This window comes from Marmota marmota, unplaced genomic scaffold (genome assembly GCF_001458135.2).
Source record: "Marmota marmota marmota unplaced genomic scaffold, marMar, whole genome shotgun sequence".
NCBI lineage: Eukaryota > Metazoa > Chordata > Mammalia > Rodentia > Sciuridae > Marmota > Marmota marmota.
Genome location: NW_026000026.1, coordinates 49,628,383 through 49,651,205, shown reverse-complemented (window position 1 = coordinate 49,651,205; position 22,823 = coordinate 49,628,383). Strand labels below are relative to the sequence as shown.

The 22,823-nt window shown below is 33.1% G+C and overlaps 1 protein-coding gene across 3 annotated transcripts in view; it reads right to left on the bottom strand.

Moving 5' to 3' along the window:
* Window positions 1–1,104: 1,104 nt before the first annotated feature.
* Polr3g (RNA polymerase III subunit G) overlaps window positions 1,105–22,823 on the bottom strand; it is a 36,202-nt gene continuing 14,483 nt past the window's right edge. For 2 of the 3 annotated variants that reach the window (XM_048811395.1, XM_048811393.1), the window contains 5 exons: window positions 16,287–16,343; window positions 14,554–14,604; window positions 10,919–11,001; window positions 6,567–6,716; window positions 1,105–1,424 (listed from right to left, as the gene is read on the bottom strand). In XM_048811395.1, coding sequence (XP_048667352.1) covers window positions 1,338–1,424; window positions 6,567–6,716; window positions 10,919–11,001; window positions 14,554–14,604; window positions 16,287–16,343 — 428 coding nt within the window. In that variant the 3' untranslated portion in view covers window positions 1,105–1,337. The remainder of the gene's footprint in view (window positions 1,425–6,566; window positions 6,717–10,918; window positions 11,002–14,553; window positions 14,605–16,286; window positions 16,344–22,823) is intronic. The other variant, XM_048811396.1, reaches the window with a different exon arrangement.

Here is a 22,823-nt window from a genome sequence, read left to right as displayed (position 1 = left end):
CAAAATGTTTTTCAGTCACTTTCTAAGTTTGAACTATTTAAAAGGTAAGAATCAATTTTAAGATATGATCATTTATTTCTCTAAAGTAAGAGAATGTAAACATGGTAAATTCTGGTTAGTGTTTAAACACTTTTTATAGGAAGTAATTTACAAGCGGAAAAACTAAGGCACAGAAAATTAATCAAGTTAAGTTTCACGGTTGAACTTAATATTACAGTAGAAATAAAATTTAGGGCTCTGATTCTCAGGTTAGTGGGTAATGAGTAATATCTTCCCAATAGGTAAAAATAAATTTTCTTCATTTCTTTTGGTGGGTAATGAGAAGTAGTCTTTTTCTTGAAATCTATTATATGAATTTCCTTGAAAATCTTTGGCATATTTAAGTTTTTGGAGGCTGAGGTTTCTAGGCATTTTCTCCCCAGAATATAAAATGGCAGGGAGCTAGCTTTTAAGTTAAACAAAAAAGATTAATGACCTGAGTTAATTCTATATTATAATCAACTATACAGCCTTTGAGTCCTGTGAAGCATAATAGAGGCCACTACATTAGACCAAATTCACACTCATGCTTTCTACCATGAAATTTATATAACCAGGACTTATGTACTTAAGTAATAAACAAGATGTTTCAGTCTAATTTTTCAAAAGCCCAACTATTTGAACATGTCAAACTTAACCACAGAGGATCACTAACTCATATTTTGTATGGTATGAAGTTAGCCCCAAATTCAAGTATTTATAATATTCATCCCAAATGAAAGCCTCTCTGTACTGGCTGACATGTGAAATGTGAAATTTAAATAGATCAGACTGACATTTTTCCCTGCATGTATGTTTTTGATCATAAAACCTCCAATCTTATAAGTTTGTACTTTAAGAGCCCAGGCAGGTTTAAGGAGTCATAACGTAATAGTATAGAACATAGCACGTAAAAGATAATTTTCAAGTTTCTTTGTTTTTAAAGTGCTCCATGTGCTATATTAAATCATCTTCAGGTGATAGAAATCCATTACAACTACTAATAATTTTACAAAAAAGACCAGTTAAACAAGAACAAGTTGTTCAAGTATGTATGAATACATAGATTAAGAGATGCAAAAACTCTTTAGCATAATCAAATCCAAATAATACAAAAATCCACTAACATACACAAGAGGGATGGCAAAGTTGTTAAGGAGGAATGTCAGAGTGTCAGATAAATTTAAAAGGTAACTAATGTATAAAAGCAATTATGACTATTTCAGTAACAAATATTTGTTCAACAAAACATAAATCAAGTCTGTCCAACTGCTTAGAAGCTATATTATCATTAATTTTTTTCTTGAGAAATTTTATGGCTAATAGGTTGCTTCATCCATGTTGTCGTCACTTTCTGCACCAAAATCATCTCCATCTTCAAAATATGAATTAATGTAGTCATTTTCCTAAGTGAAATGATATATTTCTTAGTAAAACTAAAATTAAAAAGTAGTAACATTATTATTAAAGAATACAATGTAGACTGTTCCTTTAAGTTTATAAATACCAAATTTAGGTAATAAAATAAAACAGGCTTACAAGAAGAGTCTTTGCTTTTTAAAAATCTCTAAAAGACACATTAGTTTTCATACATGTCTGCCTGTGCTACTTTCTTCCTCAAGACACCACTTCCTAGTATTCTCAGGCACCAACTACTTTAGACAACAGGAAGGTTTGGCCAATTCATCACAGTAGATATATCTAAAGCAGTTTTCCCTAGTGGGATGATACATCGTTTAGTGAACTTAAAATACCATGTATCTGCCAAATGCATGGACAGGTATCTCCTTACTTTGACTTACCTACATAAGTGTCTACGTCGAGCTTATTAGGATTTTTCCAGTCCAGAAAGTTGGCCTGGCTTCTCTGGTGCCAAGCTTCAGAAATGTCTAGAAACCTAGCTGAAGCCCAGAGCCTTTGTTCTGGGAAGGAATGTGGCAAGGGTGACAGTTCAAATGAGACCACCATATAAATAGTCATAATTCTATATATAACCTTAGTACACATGCATGTGTGGAAATGTAAGCAAGACAACTGATACATAAAAGTAGAAATGAGTAAGGAAGGGCAACTCTAGTACCCTAAAGTGTATATTACTTGGTTGTTAGACATAAGCACTTCCTTCAACTATGTTCAGTGGTTTGAATGAGATAATTTTGAGAAATTATACTCTTTTGATATACGAATAAAGTAGCAGAATCTGTTGAAACTGATGGCTCATTTGATCCTTGTTTTTTTCTTGAATTACAATATTAAAAACCTTGAATAAAAACAAAGTTTTTGCTGGCGCTGTAGCTCAGGGGCACAGTGCTTGCCTAGCATGTGTGAGGCACTGGGTTTGATCTTTAGCACCACATAAAAATAAATAAAGGCATTCTGTCCATCTACAACTACAAAAAAAAAAAAATTAAAGAACAAAGTCTATATTTTCTTGATTTAATATATAGGTATTATACAGATAATTTGTTCAATTGTATCCTTCAAAACAAAATGCTCATGAAATTGACAATTCATTGAGTAAATTAATGCCACAAATTTTCAACTAAATAATTAGTAGCTAAAAAGAGCAAAAAGGATAACTTTACATCGAAAAAGGCTTTAATGGAGTTCTCTTTTCAATTTCTCACTCAAAATACCTCATTTATTAGTTTGAAGAAGCTTTTCGCTTTTGTTTAATTTTTTAATAAAATGGAGTTATATGTACCCACTTACAAAAACAATGAATACTGGGACTCAAGAAGAACTCTGCACTGGGTTTTAGCAAAATACTGCACAAAACAGTTTAAATCCACTGTAAGAGGAGATCTTAATTTCAATCCAGATGTGATCCACAGTCAACTCAAGTGGACTTTTCCAAAAATCACTGTTGTCCAGAACATTGCCACTACCCACTAGAATCTAGTAGCACTCATATGCTAGTTGTGACAACCAAAACTGTCTCCTGACTTTAACTAATGTTGGTTTTGTCTTGTTTTGTTTGTTTTTTGTACTGGGGGTTGATCCGAGGGGCACTTAGCCACTGAGCAATATCCCCAGTCCTTTTCTTAATATTTTATTTAGAGACAGTGTCTCACTGAGTTGCTTAGGGCCTCGCTACATTGCAGAGGCTGGCTTTCAACTTGCAATCCTTCCTGCCTCAGTCTTCTGAGTTGCTGGGATTACAGGCATGCACCACCATGCCCACTAACTAATATCACTTAAAGGACAAAATTATTGCTGGCTGAGGAGACCTGGTTGACAGCAACATGTTTGAATTATGATCCACACTCTGCTCCTTCTAGTCCAAACAACTGAGCTTTCTACAATACCAGTATAATCACACTACTACAATTCAGAGACTAGTAGGAAGAACTCAAGATACTACAAAAAAGTATAAGAACCATAAAAATGAGAAGCATTATATATCAAAAAGAAAGGGCAGCAACCATGCTTCCCTTGGCACTTAGAACAATGTCTGGTGTACAGTAGATGCCCACAGTCTTCTTAATTGTTTAATTAAAATAAAAGAAATAATGTCTTAAAGGAGTTGTTATAATAACCCAATCAATAAATGGGCAAAGGAACTGAACAGAAATTTCACAGAAGAGGAGATATGATCAGTTAACAAATATGTGAAAAAATGTTCAACATCTCTAGCAATTAGAAAAATGCAAATTAAAACTACACTGAGATTTCATCTCACTCCACTCAGACTGGCAATTATCAAGAATACAAGTAACTATAAATGTTGGCAAGGATGTGGGTTCACTCATATATTGCCAATAGGAATGCAAATGGTGCAACCACTCTGGAAAGCAGTATGGAGATTCCTCAGGAAACTTAAAATGGAACCGCCATTTGACCCAGTTATCCTACTCCTCGGCACACATCCAAAGGACCTGAAATCAGCATACTATAGTGACACTGCTACATCAATGTTTATGGTAGTTCACTTCACAGTAGCTAAGCTATGGAACCAACCTAGGTGCCCTTCACCAGATGAATGGATAAAGAAAATGTGGTGTAGGTATATACAATGTAATATTACTCAGCCATAAGGAAGAATGAAATTACGGCATTTGCCAGTAAATAGATGGAACTGAAGACCATCATTCTAAGTGAAATAAGCCAATCCCAAAAAACTAAAGGTGGAATGTTCTCTCTGATATGTGGATGCTAACACACATAAATGGGTGTGTGTGGTGGGTAGAAGTTTGTTAGATTAGACAAAGGGGAATGAAGGGAAGAGAAGGAAGATGGCAATAGGAGAGACAGTCGAATGAATTGGACATAACTTTCCTGTGTTCACATATGATTCCACATCATGTACAACCACAAGAATGGGAAGTTATACTCCATGAATAATGTGTAAGATGTCAAAATACATTCTACTGTAAAATATAACTAAAAAGAACAAATAAAATATTAGAATAAAAAGAGTTGTCACAATTTTTCCAAGTGTTGAATGCTTCAGAAAAGCCATGTGAAATAAGGACTAAATTTTGTCTGTGGTAGAGTTCACAGCAATAAATTGAATAACATGGAGGTAAAAATCAAATTAAAAAATGCTCAATGGGGGAGAGAGGTGAGCAAATGATGACAGCTGAAGCAGCTTTGTGACAGCATGAGAGTTGGAAGGACAATGTGGGAAACATTTTATACTGAGAGATAAATATGTAAAAAAAGATATCGAAAATATGGAAAGGGAAATGACCTGAGGCTTATGGTTTGAAAAAAAAAAAGAGCAGAATTATCAGCACCAAATAGGGTGAAGGGAATTTCTTCCACTGATAAAAAAAAAGCAAAGGAAGAGGTAAGACATTGAGTTTGAAGACAGAGAATATGAAATTAAGGGAATTTCCTCTAATGGCTCTATTTTCTATATGCAGTAACTATTACCTGCCAAGAGTGCAAGAAAAAGTGGTAAAGAAGTGAGAAGAACAAAGATTATCTGAAATAATTATACAGCAGTAATTTAACAAGAGAAAAAGGAAATATGTTAGCTGACAAAGTGTGGTTACTATTTTATTTAGCGGCATTAGTATTTGTGATTCCTCAGAAATGCTCACTACATAGGTCTGAAGAGAAGAAGAAGCAAAGAGCAGAAAAGATCAAAGACTGTTTTTGTCTAGAGACTGTGCTGGGAGACCAAACATAAGACAGAGTAATGGCGAGAGAATGAAAGGTAAGCAAGGATTAAGCCCCTTAGAGAAGGAAATTAAAACAGGAACCAAGAATAGGAGACTAAGGATCAGTTGTATCAGCAGTCTCAATCACAGTGCAATGAGAAGAGTGATCTGGAAAGAGAGCTGGGTACAAATGAAACATGTTTAATTTTTAAATATTTAAACTTAAAATTTATCTGCAAGAGTAAAGAGAACACTCAGGAAAATTCTGACAAAAAAGGGAAGCAGGAAAGACAGGCCAACTTGTTCCAGAAGTAGATCAATGGAAAAAGAGTTCAGACACACATCTGCAGTAAATATGGCAATCTAATAATGGACAGAGGCAGAGTTTTAAATCAATGAGGAAAGCAAATCATTTAACAAATGAGCTTAGCAGCCAGTTAACCACTGGAAACATAAAAATCCAATCTCTCCATTTATATCAATAGAAATTTCAAAAAATACAAAATGTAATGCAAAATAATAAAAACAGAAAGTCTTCACATTTGGATCTGTTTCAGGTAAAGACAAGATTCAGAATATGGTAAAAAGAAGGTGAAATGGAATGGCTGGGCACAGTGGCATATATCTGTAATCTCAGCAACTTGGGAAGTTGAGGCAGGAGGATCAGAAGTTCAAAACCAGCCTCAGTAATTCAGCAAGGCCCTAAGCAACTTAACGAAACCCTATCTCAAAATAAAAAAGATAAAAAGGGCTGGGGATGTGGCTCAATGGTTAAGCACCCTTGTGTTCAATGCCTGGTACCAAAAAAAAAAAAAAAAACCACATTAAAATGGACTGAAGATGAAGTTCACCAGAAACTCTTAGCCTAGGCTTGTTGTATGAAGTGTTGACAAAGTTGCAAAGAGGCTATGACCAATAAACTTGATTAACTCCAGTTTTTGAAATGCACCATGTTTCTAAAAATTGGAAATACCAAATCCAAAACATGGAGTCCTGATTAAGCCAGACACCTGAAACTAAACCATCAATATTCTCTAATAATGTCCATGCTGTCATGGTACCACTATAAGGACTCCCTTCCAGATCTGTATGGATACAGGTCTGGAAGGGAGTCCTTACTACCTTACTCTACTACCTTAAATGGCTGACTAAATTTTTGTTAAGATTAGTTAATTGTACTTAATCTGATAAATTGCCTTAATTTATGGAATTCCACTTACAAACCTGTGTAGGAAGTTATTTTATCTTTCAGTTTGGCATGATTATCATTTCAGTGCTATAATAATTCTCTTGATACCAAGGAATTGATGCCAGTGACAACAATATACTTCTGGTTCCTATCAAGCTGGTTACTGATTTTAATTACATACCATACATCTGATTACTTATTAGACAATCTTTATGGTTGGTAACTGTTACTCTCCCCCAATAGACCTTTACCTCCTCTTGCTCTTCTTCATCATACTCCTCCTCTGCAGCATCCTCATTGTCGTCATCATCATCATCGCCTTCTTTACTTTTCTCTTTGCTTCCTTCTTTTTCTTCATTTTCCTCATCTGATTTTTCACCATCACCTCTCTTTTCCAATTCCTGGTATAAGTGACTTTCATTAATTTATATGGAAGCTCTAGACTTTGACCTCCCAGCCCAGCCTAAAGAGAACATACTTTCCTCTAATCCCATTTTACCTCCACACCATGAGTTGGAAACCATGAGTTGACTCAAGAAAGGAAGCACTCACTGTCCTATAATTACATGAGTATTTCTTTGATTTTGTAACTTAATAGTTGGATCTTAGGTAATGCTGGGTTTGTCAGCTCTGATGCACAATGCTTTATTTTTATGATTTCTATCCCTCCTCCTTCTAAAACATTTGACATAATTTAGTTTATAGAGAAAAACTTTCAGAATGTTATTTTGTTTCCCTTCTAACATAAAAGGAGAAAAAAAAGAATGTAATGGTAATATTTCAAATTGTCCATGTTTTCGTTTATAAGTGAGACTGCTGAAAACCACAGTGTCATTCTGGGAGAAAGTATCCTAATCACAGATTATCCCTGTCTATCTCTGTTTTGTTCTTCATTGTTTACTTCACATTTGCAGGACTTTATAATATATCTGGAGATTAAAAATTCAGATCACAATCAACGCTAGTGATCATTAGCAACTCTAAGATAGGAAACAAAGGAGAGAAACCAAATTATGAAAGTTTTGATTGCCTGATGGCTACACTTATCCACTTGGTAAAAATCATTATGCTACTTTCTCATGGAATATAAACTTTACTTTAAAACTGCATATTTGTATTTCTATTATGACTACCAATGATTTTCTTCATTAGATTAAAAAAAGACCTGTTGTTATTACTGTCATTCTCTCTTAAATTGTACTATTGCTCACTTTGCAAAAATGTTAGAAATTCAAAAGTTTTCTAGAAGGTAAGTATAACAATAATTTCATATTAATACTAATACTGAAGGCTTTATTTTAGCTAATTTGTTATTCTTTCTTGTTTAACATTTTTTAGTTGTCAATGGATCTTTATTTAATTAATTTACTCATATGTGGTACTGAGAATAATCAAACCCAGGGTCTCACACATGCCAGGCAAGCATTCTACCACCAAGCCACAACTCCAGCACCAATTTATGATTATTCTTAAGTAGTAATTAGAACACTTATCCATCAACAAATACACCATCTCTTTCACAATATATGTGCTTTGTAGATTACATATGAACAGAAAACCTGTTATATCTGAGATGGTCACAACTTAGCTATTTCTTTGTTGGTTCTTAAATATTTATTTTTAAAATCCTTTTAATTATATCCAAGTTGAAGTTAAAGAAATCAAAGGCAATGAGAGGACATCATGTAGATTAAATTTGTAAGCAAGCTCTCCTTTTCCTGTGTATACACACTCCTCTCAGGAACAACAAATAAGACCAAGGTAATAGACATGAGATGATTTATCTTGATACTGTCTTTTATGTTGCCTTATGAGTTATTACTGCATTATAATGTGTGTGATTTTTCCAACTGGCAATGTTCTCAGAAAATTACAAGTAAACAAAATACTTGCAGATGAAATAGATCTTTTAAAACATCTGTAAAACACATATATATGATACTGTGTTAATACTAATTAATAAATGACATTTTGTCTTTTCTATTTCAATCAGACCATAAATAAAAAAGGACTGAAACGCATAAGTTTGTGTAGTTAAAATGGAAATTGTGCTATATTAATTTAACTCTGTGCAAGGTATTTACTGTTTCTGAAAAAAACAAGCTATTAATCATTGTTTCATAATTAGCAGTTATTTAACCAGTTTATGGAAAATATTTTTTAAATACAGAACATTCAGTGTGACATAGGGATATGGAAGTTTACATTTTTACTACTGCCATCTCAAATATCTTTAAATAAATACCTTCATCTTTCTACCCCACAGACTCAAAGCAAACCCATAAAGCACTTAAGTAGATTAACAAACATAAGAGTTCTATGACATTCTGTTAAAAAGTGATTCCAGAGTCACACACTTTATCTCAATACTTCCTCCTTCTGGGTTAAGGTGCCGGTGTGAGCCCTTCTGCTTGGTAGCTTCCATTTTCTCTTCTATGTTATTTAACTACCTAAGCTTATTACATTAAATATTTAAGAATAAAAAATAATAATATAATGTAAAATCATTTCAAAGACAGTTCATTTACGTATGGAGAACTGTTGTTCTATCCTAAATACTATACAGGCACCACATAGAACCTCCCCTCTATGTCATGCAGAAATAAGAAGCTTATATGCCAGTTTATTGCTGGCTGATTATTCATGAGATCTGACTGTATGTTGCTACCTCCCCATATAAGGGTATTCTATTGTAATCAGTTTGAACCTCCTTTTGCTGAACAAATGAACAATCACAGAATCAAATAGAAATAGCTTTTGTAATATTAAAGTTGTTAACTCACTGGGATATCTAGATCTAAAACTCCAATTTTAACACTGTTTTCTGGAAATGATATTAAATGTAAAGAATAAGAAAATAGTTTGTTCTGAAGAGAAACCACACCCAGAGGTGCAGATTAATCTTCCCTATAGCTTCTTACAGTCATTGCAGCAACTTTTTCTAGGAGGCTTTAAGAGCAGCCAGAACTGTGTTCAATCAGTATAAGCTAGATGTCCTGCAATCTCATCTATCATTCCACCACAGTTAAGCTTGACAGTTATTGCTATTCCTTTATCAATCCTCTGGCTTTATTTTCCAGACATGTTATCTCAGGCTCAAGTATGGGCCAAGAAATAAAATAGCAAAAAAATGAGTTTCTGCCACCAAGTAACTGTGTCAGCTTGATCTGGCAAGTAATTGTGTTTACACGTTTGACTTCCTCTTCTGTAAGTAAGGAATAATAATACCCACCTCTCTTTTGGTGTTTCAAACTCTTAAGGTTATACTGCATGTAAAGAGCTTGTCAAAGAGCCTGGCACATAGTAAGTTCTCAGTAACTTACTGTTATTATCATCATCAATGAAAGGTAAATACATACATTGATATTATGAGTAATTTGGTATAAACTCCAGGGAAAGCAACATGGTAATAATTAATCATTTTATATGTAGACAAAACAATTGGCCCAACAAATCCACTTCTAGAAATCTACCCTACTCATGTGAAATGTCATACTCAACATGAACTCATTGCATCATTATTGATAATAGTGAAACACTACAAGAAACATGATGTCCAGCATTAATTGAATTAATACAGTCAATAATTAATTGAATTATAGTGCAGTCAACAAAAGAATGAGGCAAGTTTTGAACAACTAATAATAATAATAATAACAATAATAATAAAGAATGAGGCAACTCTATACAGACTGATATGGAACCACCTCCAAGATATTTTGTTAAGTGATAAAATGAAGATGCAGAAGACTGGGATATACTATCTTTTGTCTTTAAAAAGGGAGATTCTGTTTTTGTTATATATAAAAATATTCTGGAAGGCTATACAAAAAACACTGATAGTCAACAGTGAGGGAAATAAATGACTGGGAGAGGGATGGGAGGGCAAATTTTCAGTCTATTAACGTTCTGATTTATTTTATCTATTTATTTTTTAAAATAGTATCTTTACTGTTAACTTGAAGCAGGAGGATCACAAGTTTGAGGCCAGATTAATGAGACTGTGTAAAAATAAAATTTAAAAAGGGCTGGGGATATAACTTAATAGTATTGCATACCTGGATTAATTCCCCCATACTGGGGGCAGGGACATGGAAAAAAGTAAGTGGGGCTGGGGGGTAAAGAGAGAAGATAAAAAAAATTAATTCCATAAGATACAATTTTTTCCTCAATAGAACCTGCTATATATATTATAAGACATGAGGGGAAAAACATTTAAAAAAGTACATATACACTAACGGGGAAAAATGAGATTTTTTTTGAAAGAACTATATTTTAGGCAACCTTTTCATGTTTCTCTCCTCTCCACAAATAATTCAAATACAAGGGGAAAATAGGGATATGGTAGAAAAGAAAGCCTGTGGTAGAGGTTGAGGTACTTTGCCAGGTAAGTGGTCAAGAAGGATAGGTGGGGGACGGGGGGAGGGGGGAGGCTTCCACACGTCCCAGGTAACAAAGTTCAAACCTTCTCATTGGCTTTTGTGGAGGCTTGCTTCTGCCAAATCCATTTATTAAAAAAGTAAGAGAAGGCTGAAAGGTTAAAGTGAGAAGGAATCGTATTACATATTTTCAGTTTATTTTTATAGTAAGAAGAAAACCCTACCTCAATTTTTTTCAAAACATCTGCAGTATTAGCGAGTGAAGTACCTTTGTCTGTATCTTTTGCCTTTTTGGATTTTGGGTCTGCTGAAATAAAACCACCAGTTAACATATTTTTCTATAACAGCAACCATGATTATATTTTTGTGCCTTTTCATATGCTGAATAGTATAGTAGTATGTCACATGAAGCAGTCACATAATTTTAGAGTGAATTTATTTTCTCAAAGAGTAAACAAAATAAATCATCACACCTCTCCAATGTCCAATCAAAACAAATGATAATCACCTCATAAGATATATTTTAAGACTGTAGCCAGATATATTTTTACTAAGTACTAAAAATTTGAACTTGCAATTAGTACCATTAGGGACAAAATTGCTAAAACGTTACCTCAGGTGGAAGCACTTTATTACCAGGAAATGCTCCCAAAATTTTATCTGCAGCAGCTTTCTGTTCAGTCATTAGCATTTCATTTTAACCAAAGCAAAGTTACTAGGTTTGAAAAATAAAAAAGAAGTGTTGGATAAATATGCACTTGCTAATGGTAAAAGAGACAAGAAAGAGGTTTTATTCGGTACAATAAAGAACTACATTTGGAGTGAAGAGTAAAATGGTTAAACTGAATACATCCATCATATAAATCTCAAAACTCAAAGCATATAAATTAAACATTCTAATTTGGGATATATAATTTATTTTGCCTATATAAAAATATTGCCTCTAAGGCTATTCTGAAACTGCATAGAACATAGAATTATTTCACACATAAATTCTGCCAGCTACCAAAGCATTATGATAGGCTAAAAATTGTACCATTATCATCAGAAGTATTACATCTCTTTTCCAAGATCAAACTAAATACCTAGAAATTACTTGTTAACCGAAGAAAGCATGGCTTAGAAAGATGTAATTTTATTAAAGATTAACATTTAACCTACAGAAGAAGAAATTTTTAGATTGTGGTGAATGACCTATAACTGACGGAATTACAATTTACTGTGGTATACCAAATTACCCCTTTAGGAGTTATTGAGCTCAGAGCTCCCAAACATGTATTAGTGAGGTCTGCTCAAACAAAAGTGACAGATGTAATGATCTTTATCTTTCTCTGCCCTCCTTAAGGGCAAAAGCTCTTTAATATGAACTGTGGCACACAGAGTATTGCATATGAATGAGATCTGAATAAATATTGTAATATCAATGACAAAACCTATTAGCTAAGAATGTGATTTACTCATATCATGAAGTCTTTTGCTCTAAGGAATACTTATCAAATTATTTAATTTCATAATATATAAGTCTGTTAAATGGATACTATACAAATTGTCAGGTAAATATTCTTATATAAATTACTGATTTGTTAACTAAAAGTCAGTTACAAGAACTGGGGCAGAGCACTTTCCTAGCAAGTATGAGGCTGGGTTCAATCCTTAGCATGGCATAAAAATAAATAAATAAAAAACAATCATTAAAAAAAAGAAAGAATCACACCAATCTATATTTAAGAAAAAGAAGTCAATTAAAGAATTGAGTCCACTCAGCATTTTTGCTACATATTATTTGGGTTTTATATAATGCCTAATCCTATATGAATAATTGGGGGAGAAGTATCAAAGACTATTTTGCCCCCAAATATAGCCAAATGTATGCATATATTTGAAATTTTGTTTGTTTCTCTTTCTTTCAACACCTGTCAGTAACTGATTCTTCAAGAAAACCTTTTTTCACCTATGACTCTTTTGGTACTGTTTACTTTCTCTAAATCAGTGAAGGCCATCAAAAGGGAGAATACAAGCCTATGAAGAAGAAACCAAAAAAATTACACCATGTGCATAAAAAATATTATAACAGAATGGGAAAAGAAAGTTTTGTTATTGTTTTGATTTTTAATAAATGGAATTCTGTTACACTGGAAGATTTTACTAGATTAATGTATACATAAAGCTCCAAGGATGAGCAGTCCTTGAGAAATATTTGAAAACATTAATTCTAAAATGGACACATTTTTTTTCAGCTCTTGAAAGTCTACTACTGATTTATGATCCATGAAGACATCGCCAGAATCTTTCATGCACATGTACATTATTATGAAAATATTTCCTCAAAAAAAATCAAGGGTTTAATAGACAGTAGATAATTCTGATATCTCCATACTTTCTGTATTCAAGCTAAATATTTTATGTAATAAGACTTTAAAATAAGATAGAAATACTTCCAACTTTTATATATATATATGTAGATATATATGTTTTTACACATATGTATACATAAAAACTTAAATTGTAGCCTTCAAACTGTGCACTTTACTATATGTCAATTATACCTCAATAAAGCTCTTAAAAAAGCAACGGGTATTTCCTCTTCTCTTAGTTGCTAAGTGCACCATTCTTAACTTCTCTGGCTACTCCCTTTTTCTCTCTTCATTCTTGATGCCAAAATTCTCTAAAGACTCATCTACACTAGAGGTTTCCATTCCTAAGGTCCCACTTACTGCTTAACCTATTCCAATATAGACCTATCCAAGTCATTTAAAAAGTTCTCCCTGAGGATACCCATGACTGATATAAAAAGATAAACTGATGTTTTTCAATCTTTGTCTTACCTGACCTCTCTGCAGCATTTGTTTAACCTCCATGAACACTGCTGACCACTTTCTGAAATATCCTTCCCAATTGTAGGTTCTTCCTCCTGTGGCTCTGGTTTCACCTCTCCCTCTCTTTCTACTTCTTCACTCTGCTGATTCAATCTCCTCTACCAGTCCATTAAATGTTGGCATTACTCCAAGCTCAGGCCCTCTTTCCTCTTAATTATCGAATTGCATCCTAGATGATTTCATCCCTTCTCACAACTTCAACTATCATCTCTCTGCTGATGACTACCACCTCCATTCTAGGTCCACACCCCTGTTTCCCACAACATGGTCAAATATTTCTGTTTATCTCAAAGGAACCAGAAAAAATATCTCTGAACCAAATTCATGATTTTCTCTCACAACCTGATCTTTGTCCATGTCCCTCCAACCACCTCATGTTAGTAAACGCCTACTCATCATTCAATATCAACTCCACTTCCTTTTCTTAGAAGAACCCTTCCCACACCTCCCAATGAAGGCAGTCATTTAATGTTTTTTTCTACATTTGACTGGCAACTCCAGGAAGGCATAGATAGTGCCACAGTGCTCTGTGTTTTATTCCTCTCAGCACAGTGTCCGGCAATAGCAAATACTCAATTATTTACTGAATGGAATTACTAAAGAAAAACAAAATGCAAACATACACTTTGATATTTGTATATACAATATAATTCTATTTTACAGGTTCCCAGTTGTATAATATTTCACTGTAGCCAATATAATCATCAAAAATTTTGTAGATATACAAATGAAAAAGTCTATATAATTGAAAAGTTTCTCCTAGCACACAAAATTTCCAAAATTGAAAAAAGGACAACAACTAAACAACCCCCCCCCAAAATCAATAATAGTTACAAAAACAAAGCTTTGACATAACAATCAAAATGCTAGATGTATTTTAAGAAAAAACATTCAGAACACTGAACATAACTTCAGGTTGACAATACTGTTAACATAATTAAGCAACAACCTTCTACCTGCATTACTATTGCTACTAAATGTACCTTTTTTGCATTTTTTCCTGGGCATCATCTCTCTTGGGAGTCTTCTCCAATCTGGTGTACAAAAGAAGAAATATAAAAATTTCCATTTCCTCTAGGACTCAGTGGTATTGGATATAACTATTTAAAGATATGCCAGTTGCCCATTTAATGACAATAAAATTTCTTAGTATCAAACTGTATAGATTTAGACTAAAATATAATGAATATAACAGACAATGATAAATTTTCTCCTATAAAGAAAAAAAATGCATTGAAATAACTTTGAAATAGTGCAATGAAATTTGGTGGGTACAAAATCTTAGGATAATTCTTTGGGGATGTTAGAATTACAACTGTTTTTGTTAACTATTATTTATTATATGACTACTTTGCAGTTTGTTAGTTTTCTCTGGCTGATAGATATTTCTTATGTAACTTTGTTTTTTCAAAAGTTAGAACTTGTGACCACAATACCAATACATGTGAAATGAAATAAACAATTCTAACAATTATCTGAAAACTTAAAAGTATAAATAGATGTTGAAAGATAAATTCCCTCCAATAAATGTTTTTTTTTTTTTTTTTTTTTTGCTTAAATTAGCTAAAAATGGTCCCTCTACTTCTCTACTTCTTCACTTTCTTTGAATTTGGGGGGATTTAGGGGGAGAGAACTACCAGTGATTGAACCCAGGGCCTCACATATGCTAGGCAAGCATTCTACCACTGAATTATATACTTCCAGCCCCTACTTTTAATTTTTAAGTATAGAGATAAGCAGAAAATTGAAGTGATATAAAAGCAGATTTAATAATGCTCTGTTAATAAATAAATTGTGCATTTGTACAAAAGTTAAGTCTCAAGTCATTTTACATGAATTAATAAATTTTGCTTTTAATCTGTTTTTATAAACTACTCATAGAAGATCATAAGTATGTAAAGAATCATTTGAGAGATGATTATTAATGAAATAGAAGAAATGAGAGGGATTTAAGAGTAAGAATATTTCCAAGGGGCCCCAATCTTCTTGGTTGAATAACATGAAAAGAGCACTAAAATCCATGAAAATGATAATGCTATTAGTACCATTTAGAAATTTACATAAGGGCAATTTCTATAAAGCTATGAACAAAGATAAAAGGTAAGTGAATTTAAATGAAGAAAACTGAGTTCTAGTGTATTGGAAAATGACCCTGATGGATCATTTCATTTCTATAGCAACTGCTTTTTATTCCCAAATGAACGGGCTGGTTGAGACCTCCCCTACAGCCCCTTCCACCCAAGGTGAAATTTTACATGTTGAAAACAAAACTCTTTTAGTTATGGTTCTAATGAAAAGGCATGCTGGCAACTAAAACTAGCCTATGTCTGCTTGAAGGAAAGGAAGATCCTTTCGATTTAAATATCGATTTAAAATATCCTTAAAACTAGTTTTTTACTCTGTCCTCAAAAGCTTTAAAATCATTCAAGAGCAAAGAAGTAAGTGTTCTTTGCAAATTAAAATTGTGACTGTGGCTTCTGAATCTAGAAAACCCAAAAGGCTTTTTAGCAAGTCCTATTTTTATAAGAATGTATTTTGAAAACTTCAAAAAAGCACTTCAATTTTTCCTTGTTATGGTATCAAAATCTTTTCCTCTTGGTTTCCAAAAGATTTACATTACAAATGAGTTACAGAAAATGAACCAGACTGTTTTCCTATGGTGAAATAGAAAACTTATCCTCAAAAAAGTATTTTAAGATCATCTGTTTTATAATACCTGGTTTCCACTCTTCTTTGTATACCTTCATATATCTTTTACTATACCTTTCAATATCTAGGGGAAAAAAGAAGAACAAAAAAATCCATTAGAAATATCAAAAACTTAAGCCATTCTTCTAGAATAATTGCAAACTTAAGCCATTCTTCTAAAATAAAAAAAGCATCTCTTATTTTACCTTTGGGAATTTTCTACACCATCATACAATAGGCTTGAAACCATGGAAAGTACATTAGAAATTTAAAAATCAAGGACCAAATCAAGGATCTAGATTTCTTCTAGAAAATGCTCCCAAGCAGTACAATTATGTATAATTAACAAACTACTTGTTAATTGTACCTTGTGTTAAGAGAAAGATAACTAAGAACAAACAGAGACAACCAGACAGAGCAGGCTTCTTTAGGTACTTAACTGATTTCAGATTAAATGTTTAATCTTGCCCTCAAAGTTCTCACTCATAAAAAGAGATCAACAGAAATGAGGGGGCTATGCATTACAATTATTTCTTTTTTAGAATTTTCTGCAAAACAGATTCTATATGTTGAAAAAGTTTAAATATTAGTATAGTAAGAAAAATTGTTTTAGGCATTTATCACTTGGGTCCAATGGAGGTTTTTTTCTTTTACATTTTTCAATATTTTTAAGTTACTTCCAAATTTACAGAAAAATAAAGAAATACTGGAAACCAACTATTGGAACCCAATTTAAGGATCAAAAAATATGCATAAATTTCCCCAAAGAAAATGTGTAAAAGAAAAAAAGAACACATGACATTCTGTTTAACATGTCAGCTGGAAAATTAAAATCAAAAGCACAATGAGATACACTGTATGCCCACAAGGATGGCTAGAATAAAAAAAAGACAATAACATGAGGACAAGGTGGTGGAGAAATTTAAGAATTTCTGTTGATGGAAATGTAAAATGGTATAGCCACTTTAGAAAAAAAGTTTGACAGTTCCTCAAAATGTTAAATATAGTTATCATTTGATCCTAAATATATACCCAACAGAAATAAAAACAAATACCCTCGCAAAATATGTACATGAATGCTCACAGCAGTATATAGCCCCAAAGAGTCACTGACCCAACTGTCCATCCAGTGACAGTGGATAAGCAAAATGTGGTATAGTCATTCATGGGGTAGTATTTAGCCATAAAAAGGAAGGGGCCAGTGCAATGACACATGCCTATAATTCCAGTGAATTGGGAGGCTGAGGCAGGAGATCACAAGTTCCAAGCAAGCCTCAACAACTTAACAATGCCCTAAGCAACTTAGTGAGACCCTGTTTCAAAATAAAAAAAAATAAATAAAAGGGGTTGGGGATGTGGCTCAGTGATTAAGTACCTGGTTCAATCCCCAGTACCAAAAAAAAAAAAAAAAAAAAAAAGGAGGGGAACACCAATACATACTATACTATGGTGAACCTTGAAGATATTATTCTATGGGAAAGAAGCCAGTCACAAAAGGACACATAATATATCATTCTATTTGTATGATCTGTCTAGAACAGACACATTCCTAAAGACAGAAGGCAGATTAGTGGTAGCTATGGTCTGAAGGTAGGGGAGAATGAAGAATGTCTACTAATGGGCATCAGGTTTCTTTTCAGGATGATAGATAAAAAGGTTCTAAACATTAGATAGTGGTGTTGGTTGCATATAACTCTTTGTCTACACCAAAAATGACTACATTGGATACTTTGAAAAGTAAATTTTACCTGTGTGAATTATATTTCAATAAAGATATTAATTTTTTTTACTGGAAGTTTTACTAAGAAATTAAGTAAAATAAATCCAAATTTATATTTCATGTTTCACTGGTTTTGTAGGTAAATTTACTCCAAATGGACAACTTTCTTTGAATGCAGTTGATTGTTTGTATCAGTTGTTTATACGCAAACCTACAATGTATACATTTTGTATATACTGATTGTAGATCTCAAATATCTTTGTTTAAAAAAATATTTTTTAGTTGTAGATGGACACAATGCTTTTGTTTTGCCTTATTTATTTTTATGTGGTGCTGAGGATCAAACCCAGTGCCTCATACTTGGGAGGCAAGCACTCTGCCACTGAACCACAATCCCAGCCGCTCAAATATATCTTTAAAAAAAATTTTTTTTAGTTGTAGATGAACAATACCTTTATTTCATTTATTTTTTTTAAGTGGTGCTAAGGATAGAACTCAGTGCCTTACACATGCTCTACCACTAATCCACAACCCCAGTCCTCGAATATATCTTTAATGGGTTCAAACTTATCATTACTCGTGGTTTTCTCCTGACATTTGTATCATCTAAATGATTCCATATTACAAATGTATTTCTTTTCTCTCTCTCTCTCTCGGTTTTTTTTTTTTTTTTTTTGGGGGGGTGGGGAGGTACCAGGGATTGAATTCAGAGCACCTGGCCACTGAGCCACATCCCCAGCCCTATTTTACATTTTATTTAGAGGCAGAGTCTCACTGAGTTGCTTAGAGCCTTGCTTTTGCTGAGGTTGGCTTTGAATTCGTGATCCACCTGCCTCAGCTTGCCAAGCTGCTGGGATTGCAGGTGTGAGCCACTGTGCCTGGGTAAAAATCTATTTGTAATACATTCTGCCTTATCATACCTGAACTTTCAATTATTTTTCTAGTATTTTCATAATCAAATACAATACTTTAAAAAACTTCGAGAGCTCATACTTCCATTGAAGAGGATGGCTCAGTCATCTTTGCTCCATACTTGAAAAACATTTTCATTATTAAACTTATAATCACCACCGGATGTGATGGCACCTGCCAGTATTCCCAGATAGTCAGGAGGCTGAGGCGAGTTCAAAGCCAGTCTCAGCAACTTATGGAGGAATTAAGAAACTCAGGGAGACCCTGTCTTTAAATAGAATACAAAAAAGGGTTGGGGATGTGGCTCAGTGGTTAAGGGCCCCTGGATTCAATCCCTGGTAAAAAAAAAAAAAAAAAAAATTGAAATCATTAATATGATGAACCCAATAAACTGTTTCATTTCCACATAATCTATTTTTTCTTAATCATTTTTGGTTTTGCCTTTGACTTTATCATTTGTCTGGTTACAAACAACATTGAATAAATTTTGATGTGCAAATATCATAAAAGAAAAAAATATGTCACAAGACATTTTAGCAAACAGGATGTTTCAGATTCTTATTATAAAATATTATGGATGAGATCCTTTTCAGATAACATATTTTTAATTATTAAAGATGTACTGTTTACTCATTGATTCTTGAATTTGAGAAAATTCATCTAAGATATAGTCATCTGAAGACTCACCGTCTGAGATTTTAGTTACATAATCAATTTCTCCATCATTATTAGTGCCCAGAGAGCTGGCATATATCTCTTTGCATTCAACTTCTGATTCATCTAAGAATTGTGAAATATCTTCCTCTGTCAGTTTTCTTCTTGCCATTATGAAGAGAAAATGAAAAATTCTGAATTCTCAATTGTATTCAAAACTAAAAGAGGACAAAACAACTACAAAGATGGGGGTCTCTACAGACTTCTTTTGTATCTTCTTAGAAACTGATGTGACAGAAGGGCACAGTGGTATATTCCCATAATCCCAGCTACTCAGGTGGGCTGATGCAGGAGGATCTCAAGATCAAGGTCAGCCTAGGCAAATTAGTGAGACCTTGTCTCACAATAATTAAAAAATACAAAGTTCTGAGAATAGTTCAGTAGTGGAGAGTTTACCTAGCATGCTGAGTTTGACACCCAGCACTGCAAAAGAAGAGAGGAAAAAAGAAAAAAAACCAACAATGATGTAATACTTCAGACAATAGGACAACTGAAGAACAGCATAATAGTAATGATTTATTTCAACACTACACCATCTTTCCGTGTAACTTCATCATTATTCCATTTTTAAAAATTTTAAATCGCCAACATAATGTGGAATACTTGATGAATGACAATGGAATTATTACTGTGATGATGAAATAGCAATCTGTTTCAAGATATGGGAAAAATAAGATCACACAGAGTTCACAGTCTATTTTTAATTTGTAAAAGGGTTCAATGAGCTGATAGGGTCAAAGATAATATGAGTTCTCTTTTCTTTTTTATTTTATTTTTTTTTTGGTAAATTTCTCTTTGTTTGGAAGACCTTTATGAAAGAATAAAAGTTATGAATACCAATCATCACAAATAGTAGCAATTATTCAAAAAGAAATTTAAAAATTTAAACTGGTTTTCATGGACCCTGATGGTATACATTGACAAATAAACAAAACCCTATTTATTCAATTATTGACCTTGTGGCCTTACTGCAGGTAAGCGTAAAATTCAATTAAGCTTTTGAAGTTCTTAAAATGGCTTAAAGAACCATCACTATGGTCATGATCCTGTCTCTTTGTCTGCAGACTGTGTAGTTCAGGAACCTGAGCTGGGAAGCACTGGACTAGATGATCTCTATACTCTTGTGACTAAAACTCATTAAAATAATATTGATTGGTGTTTTTCCATTAAAAAAATAATAAATTTTATCACAAAATACTATTCATTTCTATAATTTCCCCTGAAAATACTATAACTTTTAAAGATATCACAATATGAACTATTATTTTATGCCTATGCCCTCTGTTCTTTGAAAGATCTCAATTCCCTGATCCATCAGCCAATGATTATCAGAAAGTCTTGCAATCTCCCACCCTAATTGTTTGTACTAGTCTCTAGTGACTTAGTTCTCGACATTAGTCTATAAATCTCTCTTTCCTAATGCCCCCAGGTGGTAAATAAAAGGGGGAAGACTGGTGGAGGTACAGTCATACAACACTTCATATGGAAAATGGTTCCCTTGGAGAATTGGGTACTTCTGTTCTGTCTGGATAATCGTTTTTATTCCATAGTATGTATTTTATATGTGTGTTTTTATATACAGCAATCCCCCCACCACCACCATACATAGTTTTGCCTCCTGAGGTTTCTGTTACTGGTTTCAGTCAAACTGATCTGAAAATATTAAATGGAAAATTCCAGAAATAAACAAATCATGTTTTAAAGTGCACGTTGCTCAGTAGCATGATGAAATCTCATGCAGTCTAGCTCCATCCCACTCAGGACATGAATCACAGCTTTGTCTAGGATACCCATACTCCATATGCTACCTGTCCATTAATCACTTAGTAGCCATATCCATTATCAATTATAGTACCAGTGTTTGTATATAGGTTTAGGTACTATCTGTGGTTTTAGGCATCCACTGGGGGTCTTAAAAAATACCCAACACCAGTAAGGAGGGGATTGCTGTGTGTATACATATATAAACCTAGATACATATGTATGAGTATGTATATTGTAAAAGCATAGATATGAATGTCTATATTTTATTTAAAAAACCTTTATTTTCAATCAATATTTTTTTAGTTATCAATGAACCTTTATTTTACTTATTTATATGCAGTGCTGACAAACAAACCTAGTGCCTCACACGTGCTAGGCAAGCACTCTACCACTGAAATACAACCCTAGCCCCTAGCCCTTGAATCAGTATTTTTCAAACACATTACATCAGGAATGACAGGTAAACATGAAGATTTCAAGGAGAATTTACTTGTATCAATTTAAAAATTCTATAAAAGTTTTCTCCTAAAAGAAACAAAAGCAAATGATTCTACATAGATTTATATTTTATTGCATAGTTAACAACAAAAAAGTACCCCTTGATCCAGGGGTACAAGCCAACTACTCCCACACTATATTATGTTCTTAATTAAACCCTGTTTAAAAGACTCACATAAATGCTTGAATGAATTTGATACCTTTTAAAATGAGACATGTGCTTAAATGACAACATTAAATTAAGCAAATCTGTCCCATAATCTAGAGAAAAGACTAATTTCAAGAGGACTAAAGTATACCCTGACCTATCATTTTTTTCTATTAAGAATATTTATTTAGTTCATTTAATCTTTATTAAATCTAAAAAATGAGAGCTTTAATTTCATTTTTAAACAGAGACAAAGCATGCAATATAATCATGAAAGAAAAAAAGTTAAGTAGTTTTGAGGAAAAATATTTCTTATCAAACCATTAAGTAACTTCAAGCAATATGTTTTGAAAATTAAGTGATCTTGCCTAACATACTTATTATGATCACATATAAGATCACCATAAGACTTCCTTTTTAACTCTTAGCCAATTCTGTCTTTCAGAGAGAGAAAAATGGAATGCATTTTCAATACTAATGGAATGAGATGATATCACATGAGTGTCTCATGGTTTAATGATGTTGTTTCGAGAACTCAAAGATGTATTGATTTCTCTAATTTCGACAACTAAGGGCAGAAACTGAAAATCAATATAGTTCTACTGTGCTAAATAACTACTCAGGAGTGGGTTCATGTTCTCTAAAACTACTTCCCACCTCCATTCTGAAACTGTTGAGCCTTTTCCTCTCTGCCCTTAGCATTAGCAATGAATACATAATTTTATATTTTCTACCATATCAGACACATAAATGATAAGCCAAAAATCAAGGATTTTCAATTTTTAACCTAAATATTAAATAATTAGAGA